The sequence below is a fragment of the Manis pentadactyla genome, chromosome 2 (genome assembly GCF_030020395.1).
Source record: "Manis pentadactyla isolate mManPen7 chromosome 2, mManPen7.hap1, whole genome shotgun sequence".
Lineage (NCBI taxonomy): Eukaryota > Metazoa > Chordata > Mammalia > Pholidota > Manidae > Manis > Manis pentadactyla.
The window spans coordinates 189,819,045-189,831,957 of NC_080020.1; the positions used below are offsets into that span (position 1 = coordinate 189,819,045).

The 12,913-nt window shown below is 31.6% G+C and overlaps 1 protein-coding gene across 9 annotated transcripts in view; it reads left to right on the forward strand.

The window, feature by feature from the left end:
* CCDC88A (coiled-coil domain containing 88A) overlaps positions 1–12,913 on the forward strand; it is a 135,490-nt gene that overhangs the window by 28,036 nt on the left and 94,541 nt on the right. For all 9 annotated transcript variants that reach the window (XR_008995840.1, XM_036925985.2, XM_057497191.1 and 6 more), the window contains exons 4-5: positions 5,565–5,634; positions 7,026–7,084. Coding sequence is in view for 8 of the 9 variants with exons in the window: in XM_036925985.2 (XP_036781880.2) it covers positions 5,565–5,634; positions 7,026–7,084 (129 nt within the window). In the remaining variant the exon portion in view is untranslated. The remainder of the gene's footprint in view (positions 1–5,564; positions 5,635–7,025; positions 7,085–12,913) is intronic.

Genomic DNA, 12,913 nt, shown 5'->3' on the forward strand with positions numbered 1-12,913 from the left:
CTTTATTAATCTACTACTTTCTTGTTCTTTGTCTTCTCATGCCCAAGGCAACTGTTGAAGTTATCTTTGTGTTAGTCATGTTAATCTAATGAAGTTATACCTGTAAAAAAACTTGATTTGAGGAAGAGAGAATTGTGAAATCTATCAGTTCAGCAGTTTAGTGAAGTGGTTCTCAATGGAAGGTGATTTTATTCCCTGGGAGGCCTTTAGTAGTGACTAGAGATAGTTTGGGTTGTCACACTAGAGGTACTACTGATTTAATGGATAGAAGCCAGGAATGCACCTAAGCATCCTATAGTGCACAGGACAAATCTCCACAACTATGAATTATGCAGCCCAAAATGTTAGTAGTGCCAATGTTGAGAAACCAAAATGTTAATAGTGCCAAGACGATACTATTACTTTTAGTAATTTGACTTGACTATCAACTTTGTTTTAAACAGATCTAAGTTTTTCATTAGCGTTTGCTGAATGACCAGTTATACCTTTTTCATTAATCTAAGTTTGAATACCAGTGGACTAAGTAAGGTCTGGAAGTGATCAAATATCTTAACATTTTGTCAATATTGTTTAAGATGTTTGAAACATAAAATATTACCAAGGGTTGAATTTTCCTTTGTACCACTATAGTTTACCATACAATCTCTAGCCTGCCTCATGCTTCATATTTTTAGATAAAATGTTTCTAAGGTACTTCTAAAGAAATAGGTTGACCATCTCATTTACATAGTTAATTGACTTACTAAAATAATGTTTTATTCTCATGTTTATTACCCAGACACACATGGCATGGTTTAATATATGACAGGTTTCAAGTTAACAAAGCCTAAAGTATTGCTGTTCTTACCATCTCTTAAATTACCCATCTTTTGGAAAAATCCAGTTTTCTACAAAAGTCTTTCTAAAAGTATTAATAATATTTTTTTATATCTTACACATCTCTCAGAAAAAGCATTTGAGGTAAAATATTTTAGTACATTTTGATATTCTGACTCACAAAAGGAAAATGAATTTGGGTAGGTTAAAATTCACAAGGTATGTTTCCAATTTTTTTTTTAATGAGTTGGTAAGCATCCAGGTTACCTTGCAAAAAGGATTCCCAAGGTGAAAGGAAACTTGACAGAATACTTTTAAGCAGATTGTTAGTGGGGGAAATTATTTACATAATAACAAAGGGTTTTGTTTCATAAAATGTAAATTACCTAAGAATTTTGTAATATGTAAAATTACCCAGGCACTCTGGTTAAGTTATTTTTATTTCTGTGAATCACAGAGACATCATGAATTTGATTATCAGATACATAGTTTACAAGTAAAAATCTTAGTCCTTTTCTTTGAACTCTGTCGAGAGCTATTGCTTGGAATGACTGCACTGGCTGCAGTTTAAATAAGTACTAAAAGCAGTATGGTAGTGTTTCAGCCACGATTAAAATAATGATCTGAATCATTTCAGGGTCAAAAAGAAAGAATACTTTACAATTAGGAAATTTAAATTTATTAGGAAGGTTTTGCATGATTGATGTAACTAATATTAAAAACAAAAACCAAGTCTAGTACCATTAATCTAGTTGTCAGAAAAAAGCATTTCTTTAAAGCTTTTTCTTTAACATCTACTATAACAACAACATCTACTATAGCAACATTTGCAGTAACAGTAAAACTCAGTAGTCAAGGAATGAGACCCTTTGCTCTACAACAAATGCTTTATGTTTTGTCATATTTTTGACACTTTGGTCAGATGTTCTTTTCCTTAATGCTATGCATTTAATTTTTTTTCTATAGTCTGCTAAAATTATGGTAACAGTCTTAAATCTTTTCACTAGTAGTACAAATAAAAGGACAAATACAAATAGTATGATAGATATAATTATGTTCAAAAATTTAAAATAGATTATAAGAGTCTCAAAGGAGAGACTGTCATTCCAATATATTGTAGAAACTTTTAAAACCCATATTTAGTACTATAGAAGTGAAGTTATAGTAATAATATTTTGCTCGGTGTGTGATTCAGGAAAGCGAAATAAGCTCAGACCTTTGCCAGCAATATCATTTGACTTCTTACTGTGAAGGAAGTGTTACGGATAACTTACAGGAAGAAGGAGAAGGCTAGTTTAAGTTACCTTTGAATAGTAACTAAATAATGTCTGTGTTTGGCACAAACCTAACATAGCGTTTCTTACAATGGTTTAGTAACATGAACTTTAACACACAGAAACTTGTAATGTATATTAATAAAGTTTTTAGGTGGTCAACTAAAAATTAGAGTAATATAACATTTTTTATAGAGAAGTTATACAAACCAACTAAAAGTAATAGGAATTAAACTACTTGTATTATGTTTCAAAGCACCTCTATTATTATTTTCCTGTTAACATAATTTCTGCTAGCTTTGTCTTGTCCTTTTTCTTTTTATAAAGTATTGCTATTCTCCAAATCTTAACTGTCTTCCTACCAGGGTAGAATTTCAACCTGTTCAGTGAGTCAGCTTTAGTGGTCCTGGAAACACTCCAATTCTCTGTATTTGAATGCCTGCATACTTTTAAAAAATTGCAACCTTCTTATCTTCACCTTTACCAACACTCCTCATTCTCTGCTTTGTTTTAATCCTTAGCAGTTATCAACAAAAACATTTACTTACTTATATATTTTCTGTCTACCCCTTTAGTAAATTTACTGATACATAAATTCCATGAGCAAGGGTTTTGTTTGTTCATTGCTGTATCTCCAGAGTCAAGAAAAATGTCTGCTAGAAAATCAACATGCAATAAATATTTCTTGGATGAATGACTGTTCTGATTTTTTCAGAACTTTCTCCTTTTTCAATGGTATTGCTAAAATTCTTTTCTGTATACACTTTTTATAAGTTTTTATCACTTTAGTAACCAATTCAAGAAATATCTTTACTACTTCATGTACCTGTATTATCCTTAACCCATCAACTAATTAGTTCCATCTACTTAAAATCATTTATCTTGAGCTCATTTATATATTATTTTTCCATTTGTTTAGCACCTTAATAATGAACATCTTTAGAACTAGGTGAAGTCTGGGGATGATACAATAGAGCTTTAACAATACCAATAATTTTTTTTTTAGTCTCTGATCTCTTATGTCTTGTATATTTTTTAATGTTACTTATAAGACTGGAATAAAGAAATAGGATTTTTTTACAAAAATGTAGCTGGAAACCTCTGAAGAACCAATAGAACAAAATACAAGGTTTAGAATAAGTAGGGTTTCTAAAATTTGTGTAATTTTTACCTGTCTTACCTAATATCAGTTGTTCAGAGATAACTTAAAATTAATACTTGGAAGTAAATTAAAAGGTAGACCTTCCCCCCACACACCAGTCTTCATCATAGTAACTTGCTACTTTTGTTTCACTTCCTACTCTTTCCAACAAAGGTCATACACATAATAAGTCATAGAGCTGATCTAAGCCTAGGCATTCTGGTTCTGCTTTACCAGAGTACTCTTTTCATTCAATTTCATTACACTAGAGTACAGTGTTAGATATATATAGTTAAGTTTGAATTTAGCAATTTGCATCATCCAATGTAATCAAACTTCATAGTGTAAAGGTCAACTGTATTAACACATGATGTCATTGATGGTGCCCTATGGTGAAAGGATATATGAGATTGCTTTCATCTTCGTGGGGAGACTGAGCTAGCATGAGAGAATGGGATAACATAGTAGGCATAGGCAGGAAGTGGGGAGCCAGCTGAGGAAAAGGGTGGAAGAAAGAGAGTGGACCATATTGAAGATTACTAACCAGTTTGGACAGTTTCCTCATAAAAGTGTAACACCATAGAAAAATACATAGTAAATCAGTTACAAAATTGCCTTGGAAATGTAAGCTGATGTTTTCTAGTTGACTCATCAATTTTGACTGTTAACCCCCTAAATAAGTGGTGTAAATAAGAATTATCTTTTATCTTGGAAGTTGAGATAAAGCTTTTCTTCTGGCAATTCTGAATCTGTTAAAAGTTAAAGCCTCTATGAGAATGAATTTGACTGTTCTTTGTTCTGGCTGAGACTATCTCCACTAAATGAGATATAGACAAAGCGCTGATTACTTTTTAATATATATCTCTTCTTTATGATTTCTTTTAAATATCTACAGTGATAGGCCTGATAATTTTGCTTCAAGGCAAGGAAGGTAAAAATTAGAATGAATTAAAAATACAGTCCTTTAAGTCCATTTAGCTGCTGCAGACTTAGCTATAGCACATTCCCTCTTGAGATAAATTGCTTTTAACTGGAAAATTTATTTACTAAATAGCAAATTCACTATAACTCTTGAGAGTAAGTGATTTTAGCAATTTTTAATACTCTTAATATTCTTAATTTACTTACCTAAATGATGCACATACTGAGTATACTTTTCTTTATGTATATTTTTGGTGATAGTTTTTTTAAAGAGCTAGAATATATAATGCTGAAGAAAATTTTTTGAAGCTTTCTAATACTTATCTATGAATAATTATAGATGAAATATTAATTCTAATTAGCCACTGGTGTCTTGCCACACACTGGCTATAGGAAAATGCTTTAGTGGATCTAGAATTACACAACTTTAAAAAAAAGCAACACAAATTAACTTCTCATGGTTATTATATTTCCTCATAGTATTAAGAATGATTTAGAAAGAATTGAATACTTTCAAGAACTCATTCCTCAGTAACTAGTTATGTCTGATGATGTATTAAAAGCTAGATTGTAAAGACACTTACAGTTATTTCTGTAATCTTGCAAAGAATCAGCATCATCTGTAGTCTAATTTATCCCAGACTGTTTGTAGCAAATCATGTAATGGTTGTAATAACAGACACCATGTGTTCCTTTATTTCCTCAAAGGAAAGGTAGCATAAACAGAAGGTACATACTTGATGTATTACCTAAAATGAGTTAATTTAAAAGTGTTCAGTTCTTTCTGAATCATCCTGTACCATCAAATTGTACATATATTCTTGTTTAAAAATTTGATGGAAGTCAAAAAAAATAAAACATCTGTTGTAGATAGAGGAGAGAAAAAAATGATTCACTGAGGAAGAGCTCACTTGCATGAAATGATCATAAGATAGAGTTTCAAATGAAGTAGCTTTCTTAATTTTATTTATTTATTTATTTATTTTAGCTTTCTTAATTTTAATATCAATTGACATTTTTAGTTCCCTCAGAGAGAAGTAACAAAAAAAAGAGAGTGCACATGATTGAACTTTTATTGAAAAATGTTATTTAATTATCTAACACCTAAAACTTAGATTTCCAAATTATAAATATTAGACCACTTCTACTTGGACACTTTTATTTTGTGGGCAATTGATATATAATTACTGTAGTCTATCTGATATTATAATTTTAGTTATTTAATTCATTAACTTAAAGGTACAAAAGACTTAAGACCTTGGATATCTTTTTTCACATTTATTTTTTTTAAGCATTTAAATTGCAGTATAGCATACCTACAGAGAAGTGCACAAAAGTTAAGTTATGGCTTACTGAGTAATTACCTAATTAGTATTACCCATATAACGACCTTTGGGTATCTTTTTTTACAGGAGACTTTGCAGCAGTTGATCATGATGTCATTGCCAAATGTCTTAGTCATCGGCAAAAATCCCTTTTCTGGTAAGTATTAAAATTAGTACAGTGTGATAATAGAGTCTTCTCTTTATGCAATACTGTAATGCTTAACAAGACCTTGCTTATTTACATTAACACACTAGGTCTTTTATGACTTTTTAGGGAAAGTTGGAGGTGATAATCTGTTTTATAGAGATAAAATAAACCTAGAATATTTGTTAAGTTGTATATGGGATCAGATACACATTATACATTAAGTCCAGAGGTTTTTTTTACTACCAAATTGATACTTTTTTGTGATGATTTTTAGTCTCATTATAAACAGAAATAGAAGATAATGTAGTTACAACCTTAGAAAAGTGATTTTGAAGTAATTTCTAGGTTGCTATGTGTATATATACTATCTACCATTGCCAAATTTGTCTGAATCTAAAGTTTTACTGACTGATAGGTTGTAATTTATATTAAACTATTTCTGCATGGAAAGCTAAGAAATTAGCAGCAACCACAGAGTTTCAACAAAGGACTTACTCTTCCTACAAGCTATGTGTAACCCAAATCAAGTATGTTTTCCCCAAACTCCACCCTCACCCTCAGTCAAACAAACAAAAATAAAACCAAAAGAAATTTTTAAAAATGAAAAAAATATTTGTTTGGGGAAGGGTGATTAGTATGGTTCAGTGTGGCTAAGAAGGTAGGTTATTTCATTTAAAAAGATTTTGACTTTATCTTCATCTTTTATAGAGGAATGTTGTTTAATTATTGGCCTGTGGTCCAATAAAAATGTGGCCCCTAATGATTTGGGCCAAAGAAGTGACTGACTTTGTCAGCTGAATGTTCTAAGAAAAATCTGATATGAATGCTGTTGGACAGTGAATGAACTCTCTAGTTCTATTACAGATCATTAACTTTTTCCAGCATTATTTATTTTACCAGTGTCATTGTAACTCACTGCATTTGAGGTTTTTCATCCTCATGAATCTACACAGTGGAAAGCCATGTAAATTTTATAGATAGATAAATCTATATATAAGATGTGTTTTAGAAAGAAAACACTAATAGGCCTAAAAGAAGCCAGACCTGTCAGGAACCATTTTGGCTTTGTGACATGTCCCTATATAAGCAGCTCTTAATTTGGTATGCTCGTGTGGTATAATTTATGGAAAAGAAGTGGATTTATAGTGACCATACTTTTTTGCACTGGCATTCTATTTTATCTATACTGCAGCCCTTTAAAAAACAGATTCTTGCCCATGTCTTCTGCTATTACTTCATTGTGCACATTCAGAGCTGCTTTTTAAAATTCTCCACTGTACTTTCAGATCTAATCCTTTGGTCAAATTTTGACTCTTACTTCTAGAAGTGATTCTGCCAATACTAAGAAAGAGTGTTGAAGTAAAGTAAAATGTTGTACTTAGTAATTGTTTTTATTTCAGAACAAGGCACAGAAGAAGTCAAAAAGTTGCTTTTACTTTTACTGGGTTGTGCAGTTCAGGTAAGTTAAAATATTTCTTCATATTTTCATTTTAATAACTTCCTTATATGTTTTTTCAGGCTCTGGTTTCTAAAAGACTTACAGATAGGCCATTGGTTTTCAGTCTGTTAAAAAGTTTTAAATAGCTGTATAACCTCCCAAGGAGAATTTAGAGAAAAACACTTGTTTTGTTATCTTACTTCAAACTTTATATTATCAGATAGTCATAACATTTAAAATCTTTGTTTTTTTTTATTCTGAGGCTTCTAATGGCCCCAAGTTTTTCAAATTTCCTTAGAAGTACCCTTAAAACCCTCCCCCAAAACATAACCCTTATGATTTAAACAGATGCATTTGTATTATAGAAAGGAAGCAGAATTAACAATTAAAAAGTCAGAATTATGAAAACTAATTTAGGAGTCTGAGTTATAATTATATTGCCCTTTTTGGTCAATGATTATAATAATAGAAACTGTGATTTATTGAATGCCTACTTTGTGTCAGATGTAATACTTTACATAAGTTTTCTCATATTTTTCAGATAAGGAGACTGATATTTAGATAGGGTGATATTTAAGTTATCAAAATTAAGTCACTTGTGAGAGTCAAGAAGGGTTCTCTCAGCAATTACAGTGGAACTGCATGTGCATGTGTCAACTGGGGCTGTCCCAGACAAACCAAGGGGTCGCTTTAGATTTAAGTTGTATTGCTAGCAGGCCAAAGAGTTGAGATTCACCTCTGGTCTGACTTCACAACCTATTATACTATGTTGATTTTCCTTTAATTTGCCATTGTTTGGATGAGTGATTACAATGTTACTTTAAACTATCTTAGTTCTTTGTGGAATAGAGTTATTTGTAAACAAATAAATAATGTGGCCACTAATGATTTTTTATTACATATGCCAGAAGTTATATATTCAAGAGTATTGACTTTTAGAGCTGACTGCAGAACTACATATTTTTATATGTCATTAAAGCTTCATGATATGTAATGTATAGGTGTTTACTTCATAATTGATTAAATATGAAGTTGAATATAGTATTTATATTCATTGCTCTTCTAATTTGGCCACCAACTCTTGAGTTATAAACACAGCCATTAATTATTTACATCCTTTCTGTACTCTATTTGCTTTAAAAATACTCTGTTGATGAATGTTATGTAAATTTAGGTAACACAGTGACGGCATAAACTTGGTTGTTATTTCTGGTTGCTATGTGGTTGTTATTGCTGGTTAGTAAAATTAACTGAATAAAGCAGAACTAAGGACTTTTTAATGAACACTTTAGGGAAAGCTTAAATATTAAGGAAACCAATGTTATTACCATCTCTAACAGTAACAGAGAAAGATTATGAAATCTTAACTGCTTCCCCCTACCCTACCATTTTCTATAACTCACATAATAGTGTCCCAGATGCTGGAAAATGAAAAGGATGGCATGAAAATAACATTCTTTTTCTAATAAGCTAAAGCTTTAGGTAGGTTAACTTATGTAAACCAGAAGTCTCTTCTAGTTCTACCAGTGATTTCCTAAAGAAATTTACAAATAATTTTTGACATTTGAATAACTATTGATACATATGTTTTAAAACAACTTCCTTCATTTTACTTTACTAGTGAAATAAAGCACCTCTATCTAATGGGCAAATTTTTCTTAAAACTACTTAATAGCCATTCTAGAAATCATCAATTTTAATGTCAGATATATACATTCCTTTTTATTAATGCACAGAACTACATGTGCATAGATTTACTCTTGTAAGGAGCTCACTTTCTAAAATAGTTTACATTAGTGTCAGCATGTAATTAAAACAAGAAGATTTTCTAGTGATGTTAAAGTATTCTTATTTTTTTCTATTAATTTATTAGCTGATTATGATTACCTGTGCTTTAGACTCACTTAGCTGGGAAGGGCTTGTTAGGTAGTTGTTATTTCAAATGGTCATTGGAGAAAGGAAGAAGAATATTTGGGTATATTAAGGTATGAGAGAAGGCACAGAGTGGGAAAATTGTGTAAGATAATTATGTAAATATGCATTGGTGTGACGTAAATAAAGTAACCTAGAAAATAAAGGCAATTTTAAGATGTTTAGAGAGAGCAGGGCAGTGTGAAGGTAGGTTTTAAGGTTGACGGAAGGAGTTCATTAGGTTTATAATTTTTTTCCTAAACTTGAGAATAGTTTAAAGAGCCACTAAATGAAATGCATCAGCCACATGAAAGTGTGACTCTTCAGAAGTATGAGTGGAGTCAGTGAAGAGTAATTTGTAGCACAATGTTTGGAAGATGTCTAGGATCCAAAGTAGCAAATGCATTTGAAAATAAAGAAAGAATAAATACAAGGAAGTTCATTTTCCATAGTAAGGATAGATTTTACCAGTTGTAAAAAACAAAGCAAAGACTCAAGGAGACCATCATTCTAATCTTAGCCTGTGTCAGCATCATTCAGTTTCTATAGAAATGAGGAGGTGGCAGGGTTGTCAGACCTTCGTCTTTGATGTGAAATGATGTAAACCAGTCATAGTATATATCTTATGTATTTGCAGTCATGGCAGAATTCTTTTTTTTTCACTTGAAAGCCATTGAGACACATCTGTTGTGCCAAAATGTCAGATCTACCAAGAAGGAAGGAAGGAAGGATCCAATTTTGAAAAAAATACTGTATTTTTTCATTCTGTATTTTTAAAATGTTAATGATTTGGTTTTTTTTTTTCCCCAAATGTACACTATGTACCAGATGCTGTAGTTAAGAACAGGGACAGAGATTTTTTTTTAAAATACAAATCTCAGGGACTTTAAATTTTAGAGACAGACCAAACAATAAACAGTACACGGTAATAATTACCATAATGCAAGATATATTGGTACACAGAGGAATATTTTCTTAAGTCTGCTTGTAGTGTAAGGGAATGCCTCTCTCAGGAAGTAATATTTGATGTGAGAGCAAAGATATTGAGATAAACAACTTGTTAGGGACCATCAAGTATGGTTGGAATGAAACATGCATTGGGGAGAATGGCAAGAGATTAGACTAGAGGGGTGACAGGGATTGGGTCACAAAGGACTGGATTTGCCATATTAAAATAGACTTTGGATTTCATCCTACAGATATTTGGGAGCTACTAATGCTAAGGACATTAAATGTGTAACAACAAAATCTATTGCTAGCCTTCAGCTCTAACTGTATGAACAATTAAAATAAATCTTTGTTGATACTGAAAAACAAAATGTATTTTAGGACCAGAAACTATTTAGAAAACCAGTCAGTTGAAAGTATTGCTTGAACACTTTCTAGAACATAATCTATTATGGAAAATCAGTTCATCTAGTAGTTGAATAGGTTAAAGTTCTAATATTTAGTATAATGTATAAATGGCATAAATGTTTTTTCACATTAAGATCTGCTTTATCTATTATACTTGTGATTTGTAAGTAGAAATAATAAGTTTAAAGTTTGCTGATTTGATACTATAGTCCAAGAATTCAGTGGGCTCTGGGTTTTTCTTTTGAATAAAAAATTATGAAATTCTTAAGGGGAAGCAGCATTCAAAAACAGTAACACTAGCCACTATCCAAATATCTTACCTCACAGAATAAATTATAAATAAGACTTTTATATATAAATACATATATATGTAAGCCATAGGAATAACTTTGAATATGAAGAGAACTGTTCAAGACCAGTGCTTGGGTATTTTCATTATTGGTGGGCTAAACCAGTCAATTCCCTCCAGAATCTTTTTTAGTGGGTAACACAAGTCTCCTGAACCACTTCTGAGCATCAGCTAGAATTTTCAGAGATGTATGGCCTTGTATCCCCACTATGAGGTAGTTGAGAGATTCCCACCCAAAAGGAAAAATTTTGCAATGTGTGTTGTTTGGAGATTTCTCTTCTGAGACCATGTCTCGGAATTCACCCCTTTTCAGCAGAACTTAGGTTTTATATCTGCAAATAACCTCTGGCTATTCAGTATCCAAAAATATTTATTTTGGACTTTGGCCAGGTTCCATTAGTGCTTGAAAGTAACTGAGTGTCAAATGTGGTTGAAATTAAAATTTTGACCTTAATGTGTGCCCTCACAAGCAATTCTAACATTAGTATTTGATTCCAAAAACCGGTTTTGAACTTGGTGAGCTTGAGTGCTACAATCTATTGTTTTACTGTCAATTTTCTGTAAAGCATCTTAAAAATAGATTGTATTACATTTTGGGGAGATAAAATAATTTATAACTTCTAGCTGAGGTATTTCTTTTTCCGAGAATATGTGAAAATAACAAATGTAGCTTAACTTAAAGAGGTAATTTATTTGCTGATATTTTAAAATTTTTTATTAATTTTTTAGTCATGGAAAAATATACATAACATAAAATTACCATTTTAACCAATATTTACAGTTCACTAGCACTAAGTACATTCACAGTGTCATGCAACCATCATCACTATCCATCAACAGAACTTTTTCTTCTTCCAAAACTGAAATTCTATACCTGCTGAATAGTAACTCCCCATCCCTTTTGCTCCCTGCCTTTAACAGCCACCATTCCACTTTCTGTCTCTATGAATTTGAATACTCTAGGATCTCAGATAAGTGGAATCATATACTATCTGTCCTTTTGTAAATGGACACTTAGTATAATCTCCTTAAGATTCACTCAATTTGTGAAATATGTCATAATTTCCTTTTCAAGAATAAATAATATTCCATTGTGCATATATACCACATTTTGTTTATCCATTCATCCATTGATGGACACTTGGGTTGCTTCTATTTTTGGGCTACTGTGAATAATGCTGCTATGAACATGGGTGCACAAATAGCACAAGTTCCTGCTTTCTGTTCTTTTGGTATGTATTCAGAAGGGGAAATGCTGTATCATATGGTAGTTCTGTTTGTAATTTTTTTTTTAAGGATACAAATATTTGCTGAGGGCATTTATTTATATAAACTCAATTAACAGATTTGACACCATATTTTTACATTGCATGATTAGTTCTACTTTGACATAACTTTAAGGAGATGCAGGCATATGGGATATGCATTAAAATTAAAATAATATGAAATTGGTACCATCGAAACATACAACTCTGTGATATGACTACAGATTAGAAGATTCTATGTCAGCTAGCCCCAAAATTTTGTAGAAAGAAATTGATATTGAAAGAGTCATAGAATACTGTAGTAAGGGAGTGCATTACTAAGAAATTACATGCATTATGATCCCATTTCTATTAAAAAATAGAGTTTAGAAGTATATATACCTAAAATATTAAAATGCGCTATGATTACTTGTGCATAGTGGGATTACAGCAACTTTCACTATCTTCCTTTTGGTAACTAATACTGTATTTTTAAGTTCTCCAACAGTGAGCATATATTACCTCAGTATTAATTTAGATCTAGGGAGCTGGATTCAAATTCCATACCTTTAAAATCACTTGCCAAGAAATTAATAGGTAAGTACTACTTTTCACTCCTGGCTCCAGGCACCCTGCTAAGCTCTTTACATGCACAATGACACCTGTACTTCATGACAACCCATAAGGTAGGTGGCGTGTGCTCCCAGTTCACGGAGAAGCTAAGAAAACTGAAGTGTCCACTCTCATCTTTGAAAACGTAATTTTAGTGATCTAGTACAGTAACATTTTTCTAAGCAGGCAATTTTAACCAATAACACCATTAACTATCTGAAAATGAATGCCCCCTCAAAAAAAAAAAGAAAAAAGAAAAGGCAAAACCTACTTGACTGTTAAAAGAACAGAGCCTACACCAGAGGGTTGACTGTGCAGTATGAAAGTGAGGCTTAATAGGATCATAATAAATCTCCCACCAATTCCTGAAACTGTGCT